The following is a 15,087-nucleotide window of genomic DNA, read 5'->3' as shown; positions in this document are numbered from 1 at the left end:
CGCAAACTGTCAATGCTTTCGACGTGAACGTAACTTACGTACGGCCCTATTCACGATCGACTTACGTAAACGACGTAAAATACGACGCTGTTCATGTGTTTCCGACGTCCATACCTAACATGACTTACCCCTGCTTTATGAGGGGTAACTTTACGCCGGAAAAAGCCTTATGTAAACAACGTAAAAAAATGCGCCGGGCGGATGTACGTTTCTGAATCGGCGTATCTATCTAATTTGCATATTCCTCGCGTAAATCTACGGAAGCGCCACCTAGCGGCCAGCGTAAATATGCAGCCTAAGATACGACGGTGTAAGAGACTTACGCCGGTCGGATCTTAGGGAAATCTATGCGTAACTGATTCTAAGAATCGGGCGCATAGATACGACCCTGCACACTCAGAGTTACGACGGCGTATCCGGAGATACGCTGTCGTAACTCGTATCTGAATCCGGGCCATTGTTTTCTGGGTCACTTAACTGTGACTGAACTACCTCAGCACAACCATAGGCTTTGAAAAACCCCCATCGCCTGCAATCTCCAAAATGTGCGCATGAGCACAGTCATCACTATACAAAGATTGACACATAGAGGAATAAAATTTATGTCATGAGTGTGTCAACTATTGACAACTCTTTGCGGTTGTCTAAATTCTATTCCATACACGTCTCCTGATAGGGGACGTAACAGGGATTAAACTGATAGGAATAATACCACTTAACATACCACTCATATTGGGATTGCACAGTACATTACACGGCGCACGCACACATTTTTGTTAATTTAAAAAAAACAGAGCACAGCCTCTGCGGAGCTGGGTATTTTTTGGCCGCGTTACTGAACGCTCATGCACAATGGCTATAAGCTCATGCGTCCTTTTGCGGAGGTGACAAACCTGGTCAGTCAAACCCAAGGCAACATCATCAACCTCATCCCATATGCGATTTTTCTGGAGTGTGCCCTGCGAAGAGTGCTGGATCAGGCCATAGATGAGCATGAAGAGGAAGAGTTGTGCTCACCATCACCACCAGAAGCAGCCTTGTCGTCGTCGATTGCTGGACCTGCGGCAACGCACAGTGAGTGAGTGAGAAACGTATATAGCGCAGCAACATGCAAACTAAATTGCCTCTGGGCACTCGTTGTCCCTTTCTCCTTTGTCCTCAAAAGAGATGGGTTTTGATCTTTCTCCTTAAGGCCAAGTGATTCTCCTACAACCGAATGCTGGTTGGTAAAGCGTTCCATAGTCTAGGTCCTTGGACCGCAAATCTTCTTTCTGAGAGAGAGGAGTCTGAAGAAGAGGAGTCAGAGGAGGAAGGTGGCTTTGAGGAAGTGGAAGACCAACCATAGCAGGCGTCCCAGGGGGCTTGTTGTCACCTTTCAGGGACCCTTGGTGTTGTACGTGGCTGGGTGGAGGAAGAGACATTCAATGACATCAGTGAGGACAAGGAACGGGACATGGCTAGCTTGGTATCCAACCTTGTGTAAATGGGGAGTTTGCGGTTGTGCAAATGGACTGTTTGCGGTTGTGTGCTGTGCGTTAAACGGGGAGTTTGGTCTGTCAGAGTTTGGTCTGTCACTGTGAACCCTAACCCTGTTACGGACAGGGTTAGGGTTACAGATAGGGTTAGGGTTACAGACAGGGTTAGGGTTACAGATAGGGTTACAGACAGGGTTAGGGTTAGGGTTACAGACTGTAACCCTAACCCTGTCTGTAACCCTAACCCTGTCTGTAACCCTAACCCTATCTGGAACCCTAACCCTGTCTGTAACCCTAACACTACCCGATCGATACAACATCATACCTGATGTTTTAAAGCACGTTATTCCAAACAATTTATGAATGTTAGGTGATTTATGCCCTTTATGGATTAAAAACGGACTCTGCGACAACTACGTAATTTTCTATGGGAGTTTTGCCATGGATCCCCCTCCGGCATGCCACAGTACAGGTGTTAGTCCCCTTGAAGCAACTTTTCCATCACTATTGTGGCCAGAAAGCCTGCCCATTGAAGTCTATGGCGGTACGCCCGTTCGCGAACATTTGCGGAAGTTCACGTTCGCAAACCGAAAATTTTAGGTTTGCGACATCACTAATGCTCAACTTCTAGCTCTCCCTTTAGACAGACACCTTAGTGCCACCCTACAAGCCGGAGACACGTGTTAGGCCTCTGGCTGAAACTCAGAGGCCCCTGTTAACTTCATAGTTGTTATACAGAGGGACTGACGCTGACGAGTGATCAGTCCTCCAACGTTGTTGTTCCAGACACCTATTTGATTAACTTCCTTTCATCATTTACCACTTGCGGATTACAAAACCACAAAGGCAGCCAAGAGGGCCGGTGAGTGGTCACACAGTCAGGAGAACTGGGAGGCATTCCTGAGAGGACTGAGATGCATAAGTCTAGGATGGGTGCAGCGCCAGTCTGGAGTATTGTGGTGGCACAGGCAGGGGCGAGGAACAGCTGCAGCTGGGGGGGCTGGCAGTGCCTGAAGAGATGGTACTGGGAGCAGTAAACACAGGGACAGCTAGCACTGGAACTTTCTATTTTTTTGCTACACCATAGGGGCCCATGGATCCCTACCTACAAAGGGCATCTGCTTTTGGCATTGCTGAGTCAGTGTCAGGCCTGCAGTGCTAGCTAGAGTTGCCACCTGTACGGGTTCCCTTCCCGGACAGTCCGGTTTTTGAATGATGTGTTCGGGTTTCTATCTGCCTCAGACCCGGACACATCATTTGGATCAGACTACCCTGCGAATGACGTGACTGCTCGACCATCAGATGTTTGTCCCCCCCTCTCTGCCGTCCTGGGAGCCTGTCTCACTCAGACAGCAGAACGAAGCTGCCTCCTCCCCCTCCTCCTCCGCTCTGTATTAACACACACACACAGGAAGAGGAGGGGGAGCAGGCACATGCACTAATCTCAGGTCTGTACAAAGTTTTCTGTGCTCTGTTGATGGACAGGGGAGAGGAGAGAGTGGCTGGGAAGGAGGAAACTTTAATATATGTACTTTTGGTGGTGTTATTTAGGGGGCTAAGAGGATATGTGCTGGGGGGAGCTTTGGTCTGAGAGAGGACATATGCCAGAAGTGTGGGATTAATATCTTCTTACCCCCCTCCCCCAAAACCTATGGGCCAGCTGCTACAGAGGGGATGATCATGGCATATGGGACCCAGGGACCCCCAAGAGATGGAGAGAGGGCATTTGTCCTGGATTCCCACACTAGCGCCCTCCTTCTAGGCAAGTTAGTAGAGTCAGATGCCAGAACTTGTTCCTGCACTGGGCTCCAGGACTCAGCCCGGATTCATGGGACACTGGGATTTTGTTCAAATCTCAGTAAATGCCCATTAAAACTGGAACAGTTGGAAGGTATGAATTTTTATTAGAAGGGGAGAGAGGATTTGTGTTTGGGGGAAAAGTTTGTACTGGGAGGGGGATTTAGGTGGGAGGATTTGTAATGGAACTGGGGAGAGGACTTGTGTAGGAGGGGCTTGGAGGAAAGAGGATTTGCGCTAGAGAGGAATTGTTCCAGGATGGGGAGCATGTTGTGCTGGAAGGGGGGATTTGGGGGAGAGACTTTGTACTGGGAGGGGGATTTATGCTTGGGGGGATGTTGAAGGGGTATTTGTGCTGGGATGAGGAGCTGTGCTGGGAGGGGGATTTGTGGGGTGGAAGATTTGTGCTGGTGTAGCGGGGTCATCCTGTCAGAGTCTAATGACAGGCCATCCTCGCTGGAACTTTATTCCCGCTTGTAAATATGTAAGATACCTTTAAGAAAGTTATGCATTGTGGGATTGCAAGTAGCAGGAGATATGGGGGTAGATTCAGAGAGAAGATACGATGGCGTATCTCCAGATACGCCGTCGTATCTCAGAGTGTGCGGGGTCTTATCTATGCGCCTGATTCATAGAATCAGTTACCGCATATATCTTAGGCTGCATATTTACGCTGTCCGCTAGGTGGCGCTTCCATATATTTACGCAAGGAATATGCAAATGAGCTAGATACGCCGATTCAGAAACGTACGTCCGGCCGGCGAATTTTTTACGCCGTTTAAAAAATGGCTTTTTTCGGCGTATAGTTACCCCAGCTATATGAGGCGTATCCTATGTTAAGTATGGCCGTCGTTCCCACGTCGAGTTTTGAAAATTTTACGTCGTTTGTGCAAGTCGTTCGCGAATAGTGCTGGACATAATTTACGTTCACGTCGAAAGCAATGACGATTTGCGGCGGAATTTAGAGCATGCGCACTGGGAGTCAAATACGGGGGTCACAGTTAATATACATAAAACACGCCCACATCATCCACATTTGAATTAGGCGGGCTTACGCCGACACAGATATGTTACGCCGCCGTAACTAAGGGCGCAAGTTGTTTCTGAATACAGAACTTGCGCCCTAAATTACGGCGGCGTAACGTATCTAAGATACGTTACGCCGGGCGGATAGATAGACCATTCTATCTGAATCTAGCCCATGGACTCCATTGACTCTTAGGAGAAACAGACTGCACTTTCCACAATGCCCTGCATCATTTGAACATGTGACACCTCCGCACAGACTTATGGGGGAGGTTATTTAAGGAAAGGGAGGGGCTGCTCTCTCTCTCTCTCTCTCTCTCTCTCTCGGGACCTACATTCATCTCCTCTGTGGAGTTGCTAATACAGCACAGCCGTGCTGCTGGGCCTAAATCCACTGAGAGACCAGCCATCCAGAAGGAAGCAAGACTCCAGTATCCAGCCTGTGTTCCTGGAAATCGAAGAGGCTGCCCAGCTGACAACTGAAACAGTGGAGAACCCTCATCCAGGATCCTTGTGCTGTGGAGCAGTGATTTATCAACGCGCCTTCTGAGAAGAACTCAGGCGGATCGAGCCTGTCGGGTGAGAGAGCACATGCTCAACTTCTAGCTGTTCAAAAGAACGTGTTAGGCCTCTGGCTGAAACTCAGAGGCCCTTCAGACCACCAACGATCAGTCCACCAACGTTGTTGTTCCAGACACCTATTTAAAATAACTTCCTTTCATCATTTACCACTTGCGGATTACAAAACTAAAGTGCACCGACCGGCCGCAACGTGTATATTAGTCTCGAGACATTCTTTAGCTATTTTACAGGACTGCTCGCTAGAGGGAGCTCATGAGCACAGACTACCTACATTAGTTCCACATTAGTTTAACTGAATGGTACCATTCTTAGTTTAGATTATTCTTTAATAGTGGATTAAAAGAATTTGCATTTATCAGGAGGAAGAAACAAGTTCTCCTCCGAATATAGGGATTTTTACTGTGAGGTATGTTGCTCTTTGTATCAAAGGTAGGCGCACAAAACACAAAGGTTTTTGGGAGTATCAAAAAAGTTTTAATTTCATATATAAAAAATTTCATAAAATTAATGCATATAAAAGAGTTTACATGATTAAGACCACAATTTCATAATTCATTAACAAAGAAGGAAAATTAGGAAAATGGATGCAGATTTGCCAACTAGTTTCGCACTGATGTGCTTCGTCAGGGCTTGCAAAATTGTTCCTGTTTCTTTATTTACATATGGTGGTCTGTGTATGACATAGAAATATACGTCATTAGTACAAATACAGTAAATACAGTATAGCAGTTTACATGAGTCAATTTTGTAAATAAACATGTAAGTAAAAGGTTTTTATTGCGCTTACCACTTCCGTTAAAAAGCTCGGGGCCAAGGCAGGTCGACCTGCCTGAAATGTTGACAAAGGATACACCAGTGTAATAAGGAGGCAGACTGGTACACTTCTAACCAATGGATGCCAGATCCAATTGGCTACAGCAGGTGCAGACAATGAGATGTTTAGGACTTGCAGTAGACAATAAAGAAATTAGAGATGTGGGTGTCTATGTACTATATCTATATCACTCCTAAAAAGAAAAGGAGAACACATAATAGTGTAATCACTATGGTGGAAGTATTTCCAATGTAGGTAGGGTAATTGTTGTATAAATATACAAAAGATATCAAAAGTCACACAATTATTATATTATATAGAAAGGCCACATTAGGTGTTATCATTATAAGCAACTAATTGCTTGCAGCCAAAAAATGGTGCAACCATAGAGTCAAAATATGTGTTTGATAATTTAAACACACACACTGGAGGGCAAAGATGTCACTGAATAAATATGTTACCTCGATGGTGATAAGGTTCAACTTAATCTCAACAGTAAGGTTTAAATGGGATCCTCTATAGGTCCACCTCGGTTCTATGAAAAAATAATAATAATAAGTATATGGATATAGGTGTAAATAATATGGGTGCATATGGCTAGCTAGTCCACATAAAGCACCCATCCATTAATCAAGTAATAAGCGAAGATAAGGGGGAGAATTACCTTAGATGAACCAGAAAGAGGTAAGTATATGTACAGCAAAAGCATGTGTTGGCATCCTGTGTGTGTTGTCCTGTCCTCCGTCCATCCATCCAGGTCGGCGTCTGACGTTTATGCCGTCCGCGTCGACCTAAATGGTAACATCTCCACCGGAAGTGAAAGGGCCAAAGTTGACCCCTGGCATCACTTCCGGTGCACGCATCCCAACAGACTTGCGCGCGCGGGTAATGCGCTCCAGCAAGCTGACGCACGCTGGAACGCACGAGGGGGACATGATCTGTCCCTTTCCAGTCAGCTATTTAAGCTGGCTGGGTTTGCGCGCGCATTCCATCTGATGGTAGTGATGGAGGCGGGAGGCGCCAGAAAGACGCGCCCCCCTGTATTGGGATACGTGATTGGCCGCACCAAAAGCTGTGCAGCGTCAGACACCCAATCACATCTGGTAACCAAATATGCCTATTCTTTAATAGTGATTGTTGCTTCCAGCAAGGGCCCTTGCAGAATCATAGTGAGTCATTACCTAACGGTTGTGTGTATGTGATTAAAATGTATGTTTGTTTCTTTAACCTCACATCAAATAAATATATTTATTGTGTGAAGTGTATTTTCTCGTCTGGAGGGACCATCCATAAAAGCAGGTAATACTATTGTCACATTATTACTGCATGTTGTATGCCTGCTATTGTGACCCCAGCCCAGCAGAGGTCACAATACCTTACCCACCAGACTTCTGATGTGTCAAGGGAGGGTTCGAGCCAGTTGAATAGGGGTGAGCCAACCAAAGAGAGTAGATCCCAAATCAACCAGCGGCTCCTTCGGGGGTAGCGCTACACTGTGAAGGGGGATTTTTTTTTTTAGGGAAAGGTTTGTGCTAGAAGTGGAGGGAGTGGGAGGAGGAGAAAGATTTATACTACAAGAAAGATTTTTTTTTTGGGGGGGGGTGTTCTACTGGAATGGGAGGCTGTGCTGGGAGGGAGAATTTGGTGATGGAAGAGGATTTATTCCGAGAGGGGTATTGGGAGAAGGAGGGTTTGTACCAGTTAGGAAAAGGATTTGTATTAGGAGGGGGAATTAAGGGGGGCAGAGATAAGTGCTGGGATGGGGATGGTGGAGGACTTGTGCTGAGGAAGGGGGTAGAGAATTTGTTTTGTTTTTTGGGGGGGGGGGGTGTTCTGGGAGGGGGAGAAATTATTTTTGCTGGTGGGGTGCAGGTCGAGCATAAATATTAGTGCTGGATTTTTTTTTTTTTTTTGCAGGAGAGGGAGTTGGTATTTTTGTTGAAAGGGTAAAGTGGGGGAGAGTATTGCTTGTGCGAGAGGGGGATTTTGCACTCTTCTTACCCCTACACTATGTGTTACACACCCCTAACTGCTGTACCTTTTTGTTTTGTACTCATGACACACTTCTTTCCCCTGCATTTTGCACAGTAAATATTCCTGGCCCCTGTATTCCGTGCATAACATTCACAATTCGGCCACACCTACTGTTCCCCATGTCACGTTACATTACTGTTTTCCTTGAGGCAACCAAAAGTGAGCCAGGTCTTGTCTTTTACAATCTTATAGCATATACTCCAAAAAAAAAAAAAAAAAAAAATTTGATTGCCAATTAACTGGGCAAGTGTGTGCCTGTCTGGGCAGGGTGACAGACGGACCATTACACTCAGTAGCCTTTACAGGGGTACTGCTACATATAGATTATAGATGTGATGTAAAAAATTAACTGTGCTATAAATTACAATGATCCTAAAAAGCAGCAACTCTGCTGTAAGATATATACAGTCTAAAGTGAGCAGTTGTAAATAGAGTTGCACTAAACCCTAAACATAAGTTGTGAAAAGCCAAAACAAAAAGTATATTAAAGAAAAGTGAACCAATTATGAAAATAAATGTCCCAATATGGAATGACCCTTCTTAATAAATAATCACATTTTGATGTTACACCGGCAGTGCAAATAGTGATGAAGTATATAGAAAGTCCAGATAAGATAAAAATGTCCTTCCAGTGATATTAACACTGTAAATTACGGTAAGTGAAACCTCCATCATAAGAAATGCACGCTTACCAGCTTGCATGGACATCTTGTCACAGGAGGCTGATTGCTTGTGGCTAATACACAGCCAGGGCCTTTATCCTTGTAAAGAGATATGTAGATGGTGATTCCCACAACACTGGTGCAGCGACAATCACAGCTCAATTTCAGCAGAAACCCTCCACAGAGCCCATACGGCATGTCATTTCCTTTCAGATAGTCATACTCATGGAAGTTCCCCAAAACTGGGGTTCAACAGGTCAGTGAGCATGCCCTGCGATATCATCCTGCTGGGCAGGTTCACTGCGGGACTGGAGGAGGGTGTGGCTTGGTAAAAATCACGGACATGAGAGTCCTTTTACAATACATATGTTTAATGTGATTTGAGAAGATTAAACAGTGAGCACTAGGAAATTCTGTTATGTTTCCTTATGAATTCATGAAACCTAAGTGGTGTTAAGAGGTGGACTGAGACCAAGAGAGAGACCTGTGGAGCATTTGACTTAAGTGGTTGTAAACCCTTACATATATAACCAGTGAAGTGACTGGCCTCAGGTGATACACAGAGATGGGCACTAAGGGCCAGATCCACAACCAGCGGGCACAACGTAACTTTTGTGATTTAAGTTACACCGCCGCAAATTGTCCAAGTTAGTGCCCGATCCACAAAGCACTTACCTGGAAATTTGCGGGGGTGTATCCTAAATCAGTCCGGGGGAAGGCGGGCCAATTCAAATGGGGCGAGTCCCATTTAAATTAGACACGCTCCCGCGCCGGACGTACTGAGCATGCTCCCGATGCTATTTTCCCGACGTGCTTTGCGTTACGTTGCGCCGAGTTTTGTGAATCGCGACGGGTAAAAAAGAGATGCGGCGGGAAAAAAAATAAATAAAAAATTTGACAGCGACGCGGGAAAGACGGGTATACTTTTACATGGTGTACTAACTTTACACTTTGTAAAAGCAGCCCTATCTTTGCGACGGCAAACTAACACTTACGGCGACTTCACGAAGGGAAAAACCTTTGTGGATCTCCGTGAGTGCTAATTTGCATACCCGACGCTGGTTTACGACGAGAAATGCCCCCAGCGGCGGCCGCGGTACTGCATCCTAAGATCCGACAGTGTAAAACAATTACACATGTCGGATCTTAGGGATATCTATGCGTAACTGATTCTCCTGATACGCCGTCGTAACCCTTTTGTGGATCTGGCCCTAAGGGTTTTATTCACTAAACCTAGAGAGTGCAAAATCAGTCATACTTCTACTTAGAAACCAATCAGCTTCTAACCTTTAGCTTGTTAAAATAAGCATTGGCAATAAAACCTGGTATCTGATTGGTTTCAATGCAGAAGTATGACTGATTTTGCACTCTCTAGCTTTAGTAAATAAACCCCCAGGTGTCAGATCCTTTTACGCGCGTTGTACCTCTTTATCTGCAGTCTTCTCTTCTCTACATCAATTCAGTGCAAAATGTATACAACTAGTCTTAGATTTGATATTATTGTGAGTAGTGCAGGGATAAAATCTATTTCAATTAGATCCCACATTGCGTAATGTAGGGTACCTTTTTTAAATAAAATGTACTGCAAACGTCAAATATATCCAAACAGAAAAAGAAACAAAAATATAGCATTATAACTATACAGTGATTATGCAAAATGTTATAATATACATTGCACACTTATTATTGCAATTCATTACATTCTGTAATAAAATACTGTACCAACCTGAATACAGATTTCTTTATATAGGAGATGTATGAATACCTCTCACTTTTTGATCCATGTCTAGAACAGCAGAGATACTGGTAGGTTGTTGTGTCATTGGTATAGTAACTGGTTTATCCATCCACTTTGGCTTTAGACCTGGACTCTCTCTTCGGCCCTGTTTTGCCAGTCTTGCATCACGACGACTTCTGAAACTACTGGACAGTCGTCCAGACAATGTCCTGACAAGCCCCATAACACCAGTATTCTTCTTAAGCCCTATATCATCAGCCAACTCCTCTGGAGGAACTTCAATGTTTCCAGTGTACCAGAATACCCACCAGATGAGGCTCAGAAAGATCACTATAGATCCAGCATAGATTAGGAAGTCATAGAAAAAGACATTGGCAAATACTCCAATTAGGAGAACAGCCAGCCCAAAGATATCAAAAGCCACTGCCAACCAAAAACAGCAAGTGCAGCGACCAAGCCCTGCACGGCTAAGGGCCATGGCAGAAAAAAATGAAAGAAATGTGTCTGTACTGGCTGTCGCAGTCATGAGATCAAAGTTCACGTGTTTGAAACATCCGTTCCTGCAAAATATCCAGGTGTATTTTACCTGCTGGCAGCGGAATTGCTTAATGACTTCATAGAGACATGAGATAAGCTGTAGTAAAAGATTAACAAGGGAGAGGTAACCAAGCTGTTTTCATCTGATAAAAAAGAAATGTCATTTCTCCATACAAAAGCAATTTTCAAGCTTGTGTGCTGGTGCAGCATATACCGATTATAGGTTGAATCCACGGGCTTTTTTTTACTAGATAGTATTATTATCTTTGCCTCCTGTTATCTGGCCACTTGGGAAATTGAAATATCCCTTAAGCATGCATCCTTAAACTACCAGCCAGGTAATGCTTGTTTGTTACCTGAACTAGAAAGCGTATGAATGCTTGTAAAAGAGTCCAGAAACAAACAATTTTGTTGTCATCTTCTTTTTTTCCAATGTCTGTCTGTGATCAAACTGTTTTTTTTTCTGACAGGAGAATAGCACCTATAACTACCAAGCACCTAGCTTTTCTCTGCTTAACACCAACAGGTAAACAAACGATTCAGGATTAGACAGGTTACCTGGGAGTCATGGAGACGTCATTGAAACACCTTAGGCGATTTGCTTGTAATGCAGAGCACTCAATGGATCAGTTCTAAAAACACATTTAAGTGTTACAATAGTTCATGTTTAGTTCACAGTTGAGGAAAATTTAGAATGTCAATGAATTGTTTACTTAACCACTTGAGCCCTGGAAGGATTTACCACCTTCATGACAAGGCCTTTTCTTGCGATACAGCACTGCGTTATTTTAACCACTTCCATACAGGGCAGTTATACACCCATCCATACCAGGCCTATTCTGGCACTTCTTTCCTACATGTACAAATCATAATTTTTTTGCTAGAAAATTACGCAGAACCCCCAAACATTATATATGTTTTTTTAGCAGACACCCTAGGGAATAAAACGATGGTCATTGAAACGTTTTATCTTGCACGCTATTTGCGCAATAATTTTTCAAACGCCTTTTTTTTGGAAAAAAATTGTTTCATGAATTAAAAAAATAACAAAACAGTAGAGTTAGCCCAATTTTTTTGTAAAATATGAAATATGATGTTACACCGAGTAAACAGATACCTAACATGTCACGCTTTAAAATTGCGCACACTCATGGAATTGCGACAAACTTCGGTACTTAAAAATCTCCATAGGCAAAGCTTTGAATTTTTTTACAGGTTACCAGTTTAGATTTACAGAGGAGATCTAGTGCTAGAATTGTTGCTGGCACTCTAACGCACGCGGCGATACCTCACATATGTGGTTTAAACGGCGTTTACATATGTCGGCGGGACTTGCGTGTGCGTTCGCTTCTGCGCGCGAGCTACTGGGGACAGGGGCGTTAAAAAAAATATTTTTTATTTATTTATTTTTTTACATATTTATTTCTTTTTTTACACTTTGTTTTTTATTTTTTATTTTTTTATTATAACTTTTATTCCTATTACAAGGAATGTAAACATCCCTTGTAATAGGAATGTGTGTGACAGGTCCTCTTTATGGAGAGATGCAGGGTCAATAAGACCCCACATCTCTCCTCCAGGCTGGAAAGCATGAAATCGGTGAAAAAAAATTCACCGATCTCATGCTTGCTGTTGCTTAGCAGCCGCAATTGCGGCTTTGTTTACTTACGGGGACCCGGGCGTGACGTCATCACATCGCGCCCGGGTCCTCCGACGGTCATAGAGATGACTGGTGACCATCTGGTCACCAGTCATCTCTATGCTTCCTGCCAGCGCCGGACGATTCGTTCTCCGGGCCCCCGATGGCACGGGAGAGCCCGGAGAAGCACCGGATGGCGGCGGGAGGGGGGGGATGTCCCCTCCCGCCGCCTGTAAGAACGATCTAGCGGCGGAATCGCCGCTATGATCGTTCTTACGTTGTGCAGAATCGCCGGCAGGAGAGAAGGATATCTGAATGATGCCTCTAGCTGCAGGCATCATTCAGATATCCACCCGCAAAGCCCAGGACGTCACATGACGTCCTCCTGGATCGAGGAGGGGTTCCTGCCGCCGTTATTTCACAATGACGCGGTAGGGAAGTGGTTAACTGACAATTGCACGGTCACAAATAGAGCTTTCTTTTGGTGGTAGTTGATCACCTCAGTGCAAAAAAATAAAAAAAACACAATCAACGAAAAAAAGACTGACGATTTTGAAAAAGAAAACATTATTTCTTACTTTTTGCTATAAAACATATCCAATAATAAAAATTGAAAAAAATCGAAGTTCTTCTTCAATTTAGGCCAATATGTATGAGACTGTAGGCCACACACACACCAGCACCCATCTTAATAACTTATTCTAACTTGTAAATAAAAGAAACATACACCAATTAAATCTTTTTGGCAAATATAATGGCCGCGGTACCTTTATTGGTTTTAAACATCATAACAACAACCACTTTATTTATTAAACTCATTTACCAATTTTCAATAAACACCAGCATCCTACCCAGTTATCCTAAACTCGGGCAGACAGTTACCATCATTTTATTAAACAACAAAAAGTCCCCCCCGGATACCGGGGTGACCCATACCACATAATAGGTACACGCGACTGGGGAGGGGGGGAGGGAGCACTTCGCCTGTTGATCTGGTCCAGGGGGAAGAGGATGAGCCCCACAGCAGCTTGCTCTTTTATAGGCCTACCTGAGGGCTTCCAGTACCTTCCCTGGAATATTATTGGGTCAAGAACACCTGTTAGGTAAACTGTACATAATTAAGCACCTAGCTATCGCTTAATAACTACAGGTGTGTGCTGGCCACACTCTCAAGCAGGAGGGCCCCAATTAGTGCCCTCCTTTTACATGAGACTGTAGGCCACACACACACACCAGCACCCATCTTAATAACTTATTCTAACTAGTAAATAAAAGAAACATACACCAATTAAATATTTTTGGCAAATATAATGGCAGTGGTACCTTTATTGGTTTTAAACATCATAACAACAACCACTTTATTTATTAAACTCATTTACCAATTTTCAATAAACACCAGCATCCTACCCAGTTATCCTAAACTCGGGCAGACAGTTACCATCATTTTATTAAACAACAAAAAGTCCCCACCAGGCGGGCTTGTTTCAAGCCCGGCCCACCCCCACCACCGCGGCCATTTCAATACTGGATTGCAAACCAAGATTAAACAGGTCCAAACCTATTTCCGAAAGGTGGAACCCATCAGATCCGTAGAAACCGGGAACGCCACCTTCCAGATCAATATGCCGATAAGATAGCCCACCTATGGTGGGCATGAATTTCTCCATGGCCCTATTCACCCTTTTCCTCATCCGTTCCATTACCCTCCTCATATTAGAGGAGAGCCATGCCAGGCGAGGAACTATTTCCGAAAATATGATGACCGTATTTGGGGAAACAGCATGAAATCTACCAAGATCCCCTTTGATAAAACTTAAAAGATCCACAGTTCTGAGATTCCCTAAATCGTTACCCCCTAGGTGCAGCACCAAGATAGAGGGAGGTGGCCAAACCTGTAATAAACGTGACAAATGAAAATGTAACTGATGCCATTGGAGGCCACGCACTCCTTTCCAAAGCAACCTGTAGGATTCCGGTTGTAGTGATAAATTTACCGTATATGGACGATGAGTCGCTCTCTTATGAGCCCAATGTATGAACGAATGTCCCAGAATCCAAACAGTGCGATGTAAATCTGAAATTTAAACAAACAATTTAGGGCTTATGTACAATTTAAAAGAATCCGACCTCCACCTCCCCATTTCCCTAATAGCAGACTCTTCCATACCCCTCCTTGCTGCTTCCGAGGCCGCACCTATCCTGAAAGAATGTGAAGAAAATTTTAAACCTTGTAAACCCAGCAAACTTAGGCATTTGTTGAAAACAAAATTAAATTGGTACCTGGATAAAGGCGCTAAGTTATTGTGTATACGCAATTGGCCATTACCTTGCGGTCTTACCTTTAGAAATTGATGAACCAAGGATACTGGACATACCCCTTTATTGATCTGAGCCTGCAATGTAACCCAAGAGCCTCTACCACATTGATCCGTTTTTGATCGTTGCAGCCAAATGCGTATCACAGAACCTTCCAACACCACATGCTCCGAGCGGATGCCCGAGACACCATACTTTGAATCTGGTACTAATTCTGAAATCCGGAATGCACCAAAAAATGCTAAAACAAAAGCGGTTTTGAAAAGCAATGCTTCATAATCTGAAAAACACACCAAGATAGTCCCGGCACATAGACCGGACAGTATTTCGAGTGAGATAGGCCTTCTGCTATCTGCAACAAAGGTTCTCCTTCTGTACCCTTTAAGCACTTAAGCCCCGGACCAATACACTGTCTAAAGACCCAAGGTGTTTTTACAATTTGTCACTGCGCTGCTTTAACTGGTAAT

General features: G+C 44.1%; 1 protein-coding gene and 1 long non-coding RNA gene across 3 annotated transcripts; both read right to left on the bottom strand.

The window, feature by feature from the left end:
* Nucleotides 1-5,331: 5,331 nt before the first annotated feature.
* On the bottom strand, nt 5,332-8,961 carry LOC120945442. 2 transcript variants are annotated; one of them, XR_005750576.1, is made up of 3 exons: nt 8,421-8,961; nt 5,668-6,229; nt 5,332-5,550 (listed from the first exon to the last, which is right to left on the bottom strand). It is a non-coding gene; the product is annotated as an uncharacterized LOC120945442 (long non-coding RNA). The 2 variants fall into 2 exon arrangements; XR_005750575.1 differs by lacking the exon at nt 8,421-8,961 and having other exon boundaries at nt 5,668-7,034.
* Nucleotides 8,962-10,106: 1,145 nt separating this feature from the next.
* Nucleotides 10,107-10,738, bottom strand: LOC120944821 (transmembrane protein 238-like). Its single transcript, XM_040358609.1, has one exon. It carries the CDS (start codon nt 10,652-10,654, stop codon nt 10,133-10,135), a length of 522 nt encoding a protein of 173 aa, XP_040214543.1. The 5' UTR covers nt 10,655-10,738; the 3' UTR covers nt 10,107-10,132.
* Nucleotides 10,739-15,087: the final 4,349 nt, after the last annotated feature.

This window comes from Rana temporaria, chromosome 7 (assembly GCF_905171775.1).
Source record: "Rana temporaria chromosome 7, aRanTem1.1, whole genome shotgun sequence".
NCBI lineage: Eukaryota > Metazoa > Chordata > Amphibia > Anura > Ranidae > Rana > Rana temporaria.
Note: the sequence above shows the minus strand (reverse complement) of the source record. Positions and strands in the feature narration are given on the sequence as shown.

What these genes read in the sequence shown, in the direction of transcription:
- LOC120944821 (XM_040358609.1), bottom strand. Translation starts at nt 10,654, where the DNA reads ATGACTGCGACAGCCAGTACAGACACATTTCTTTCATTTTTTTCTGCC.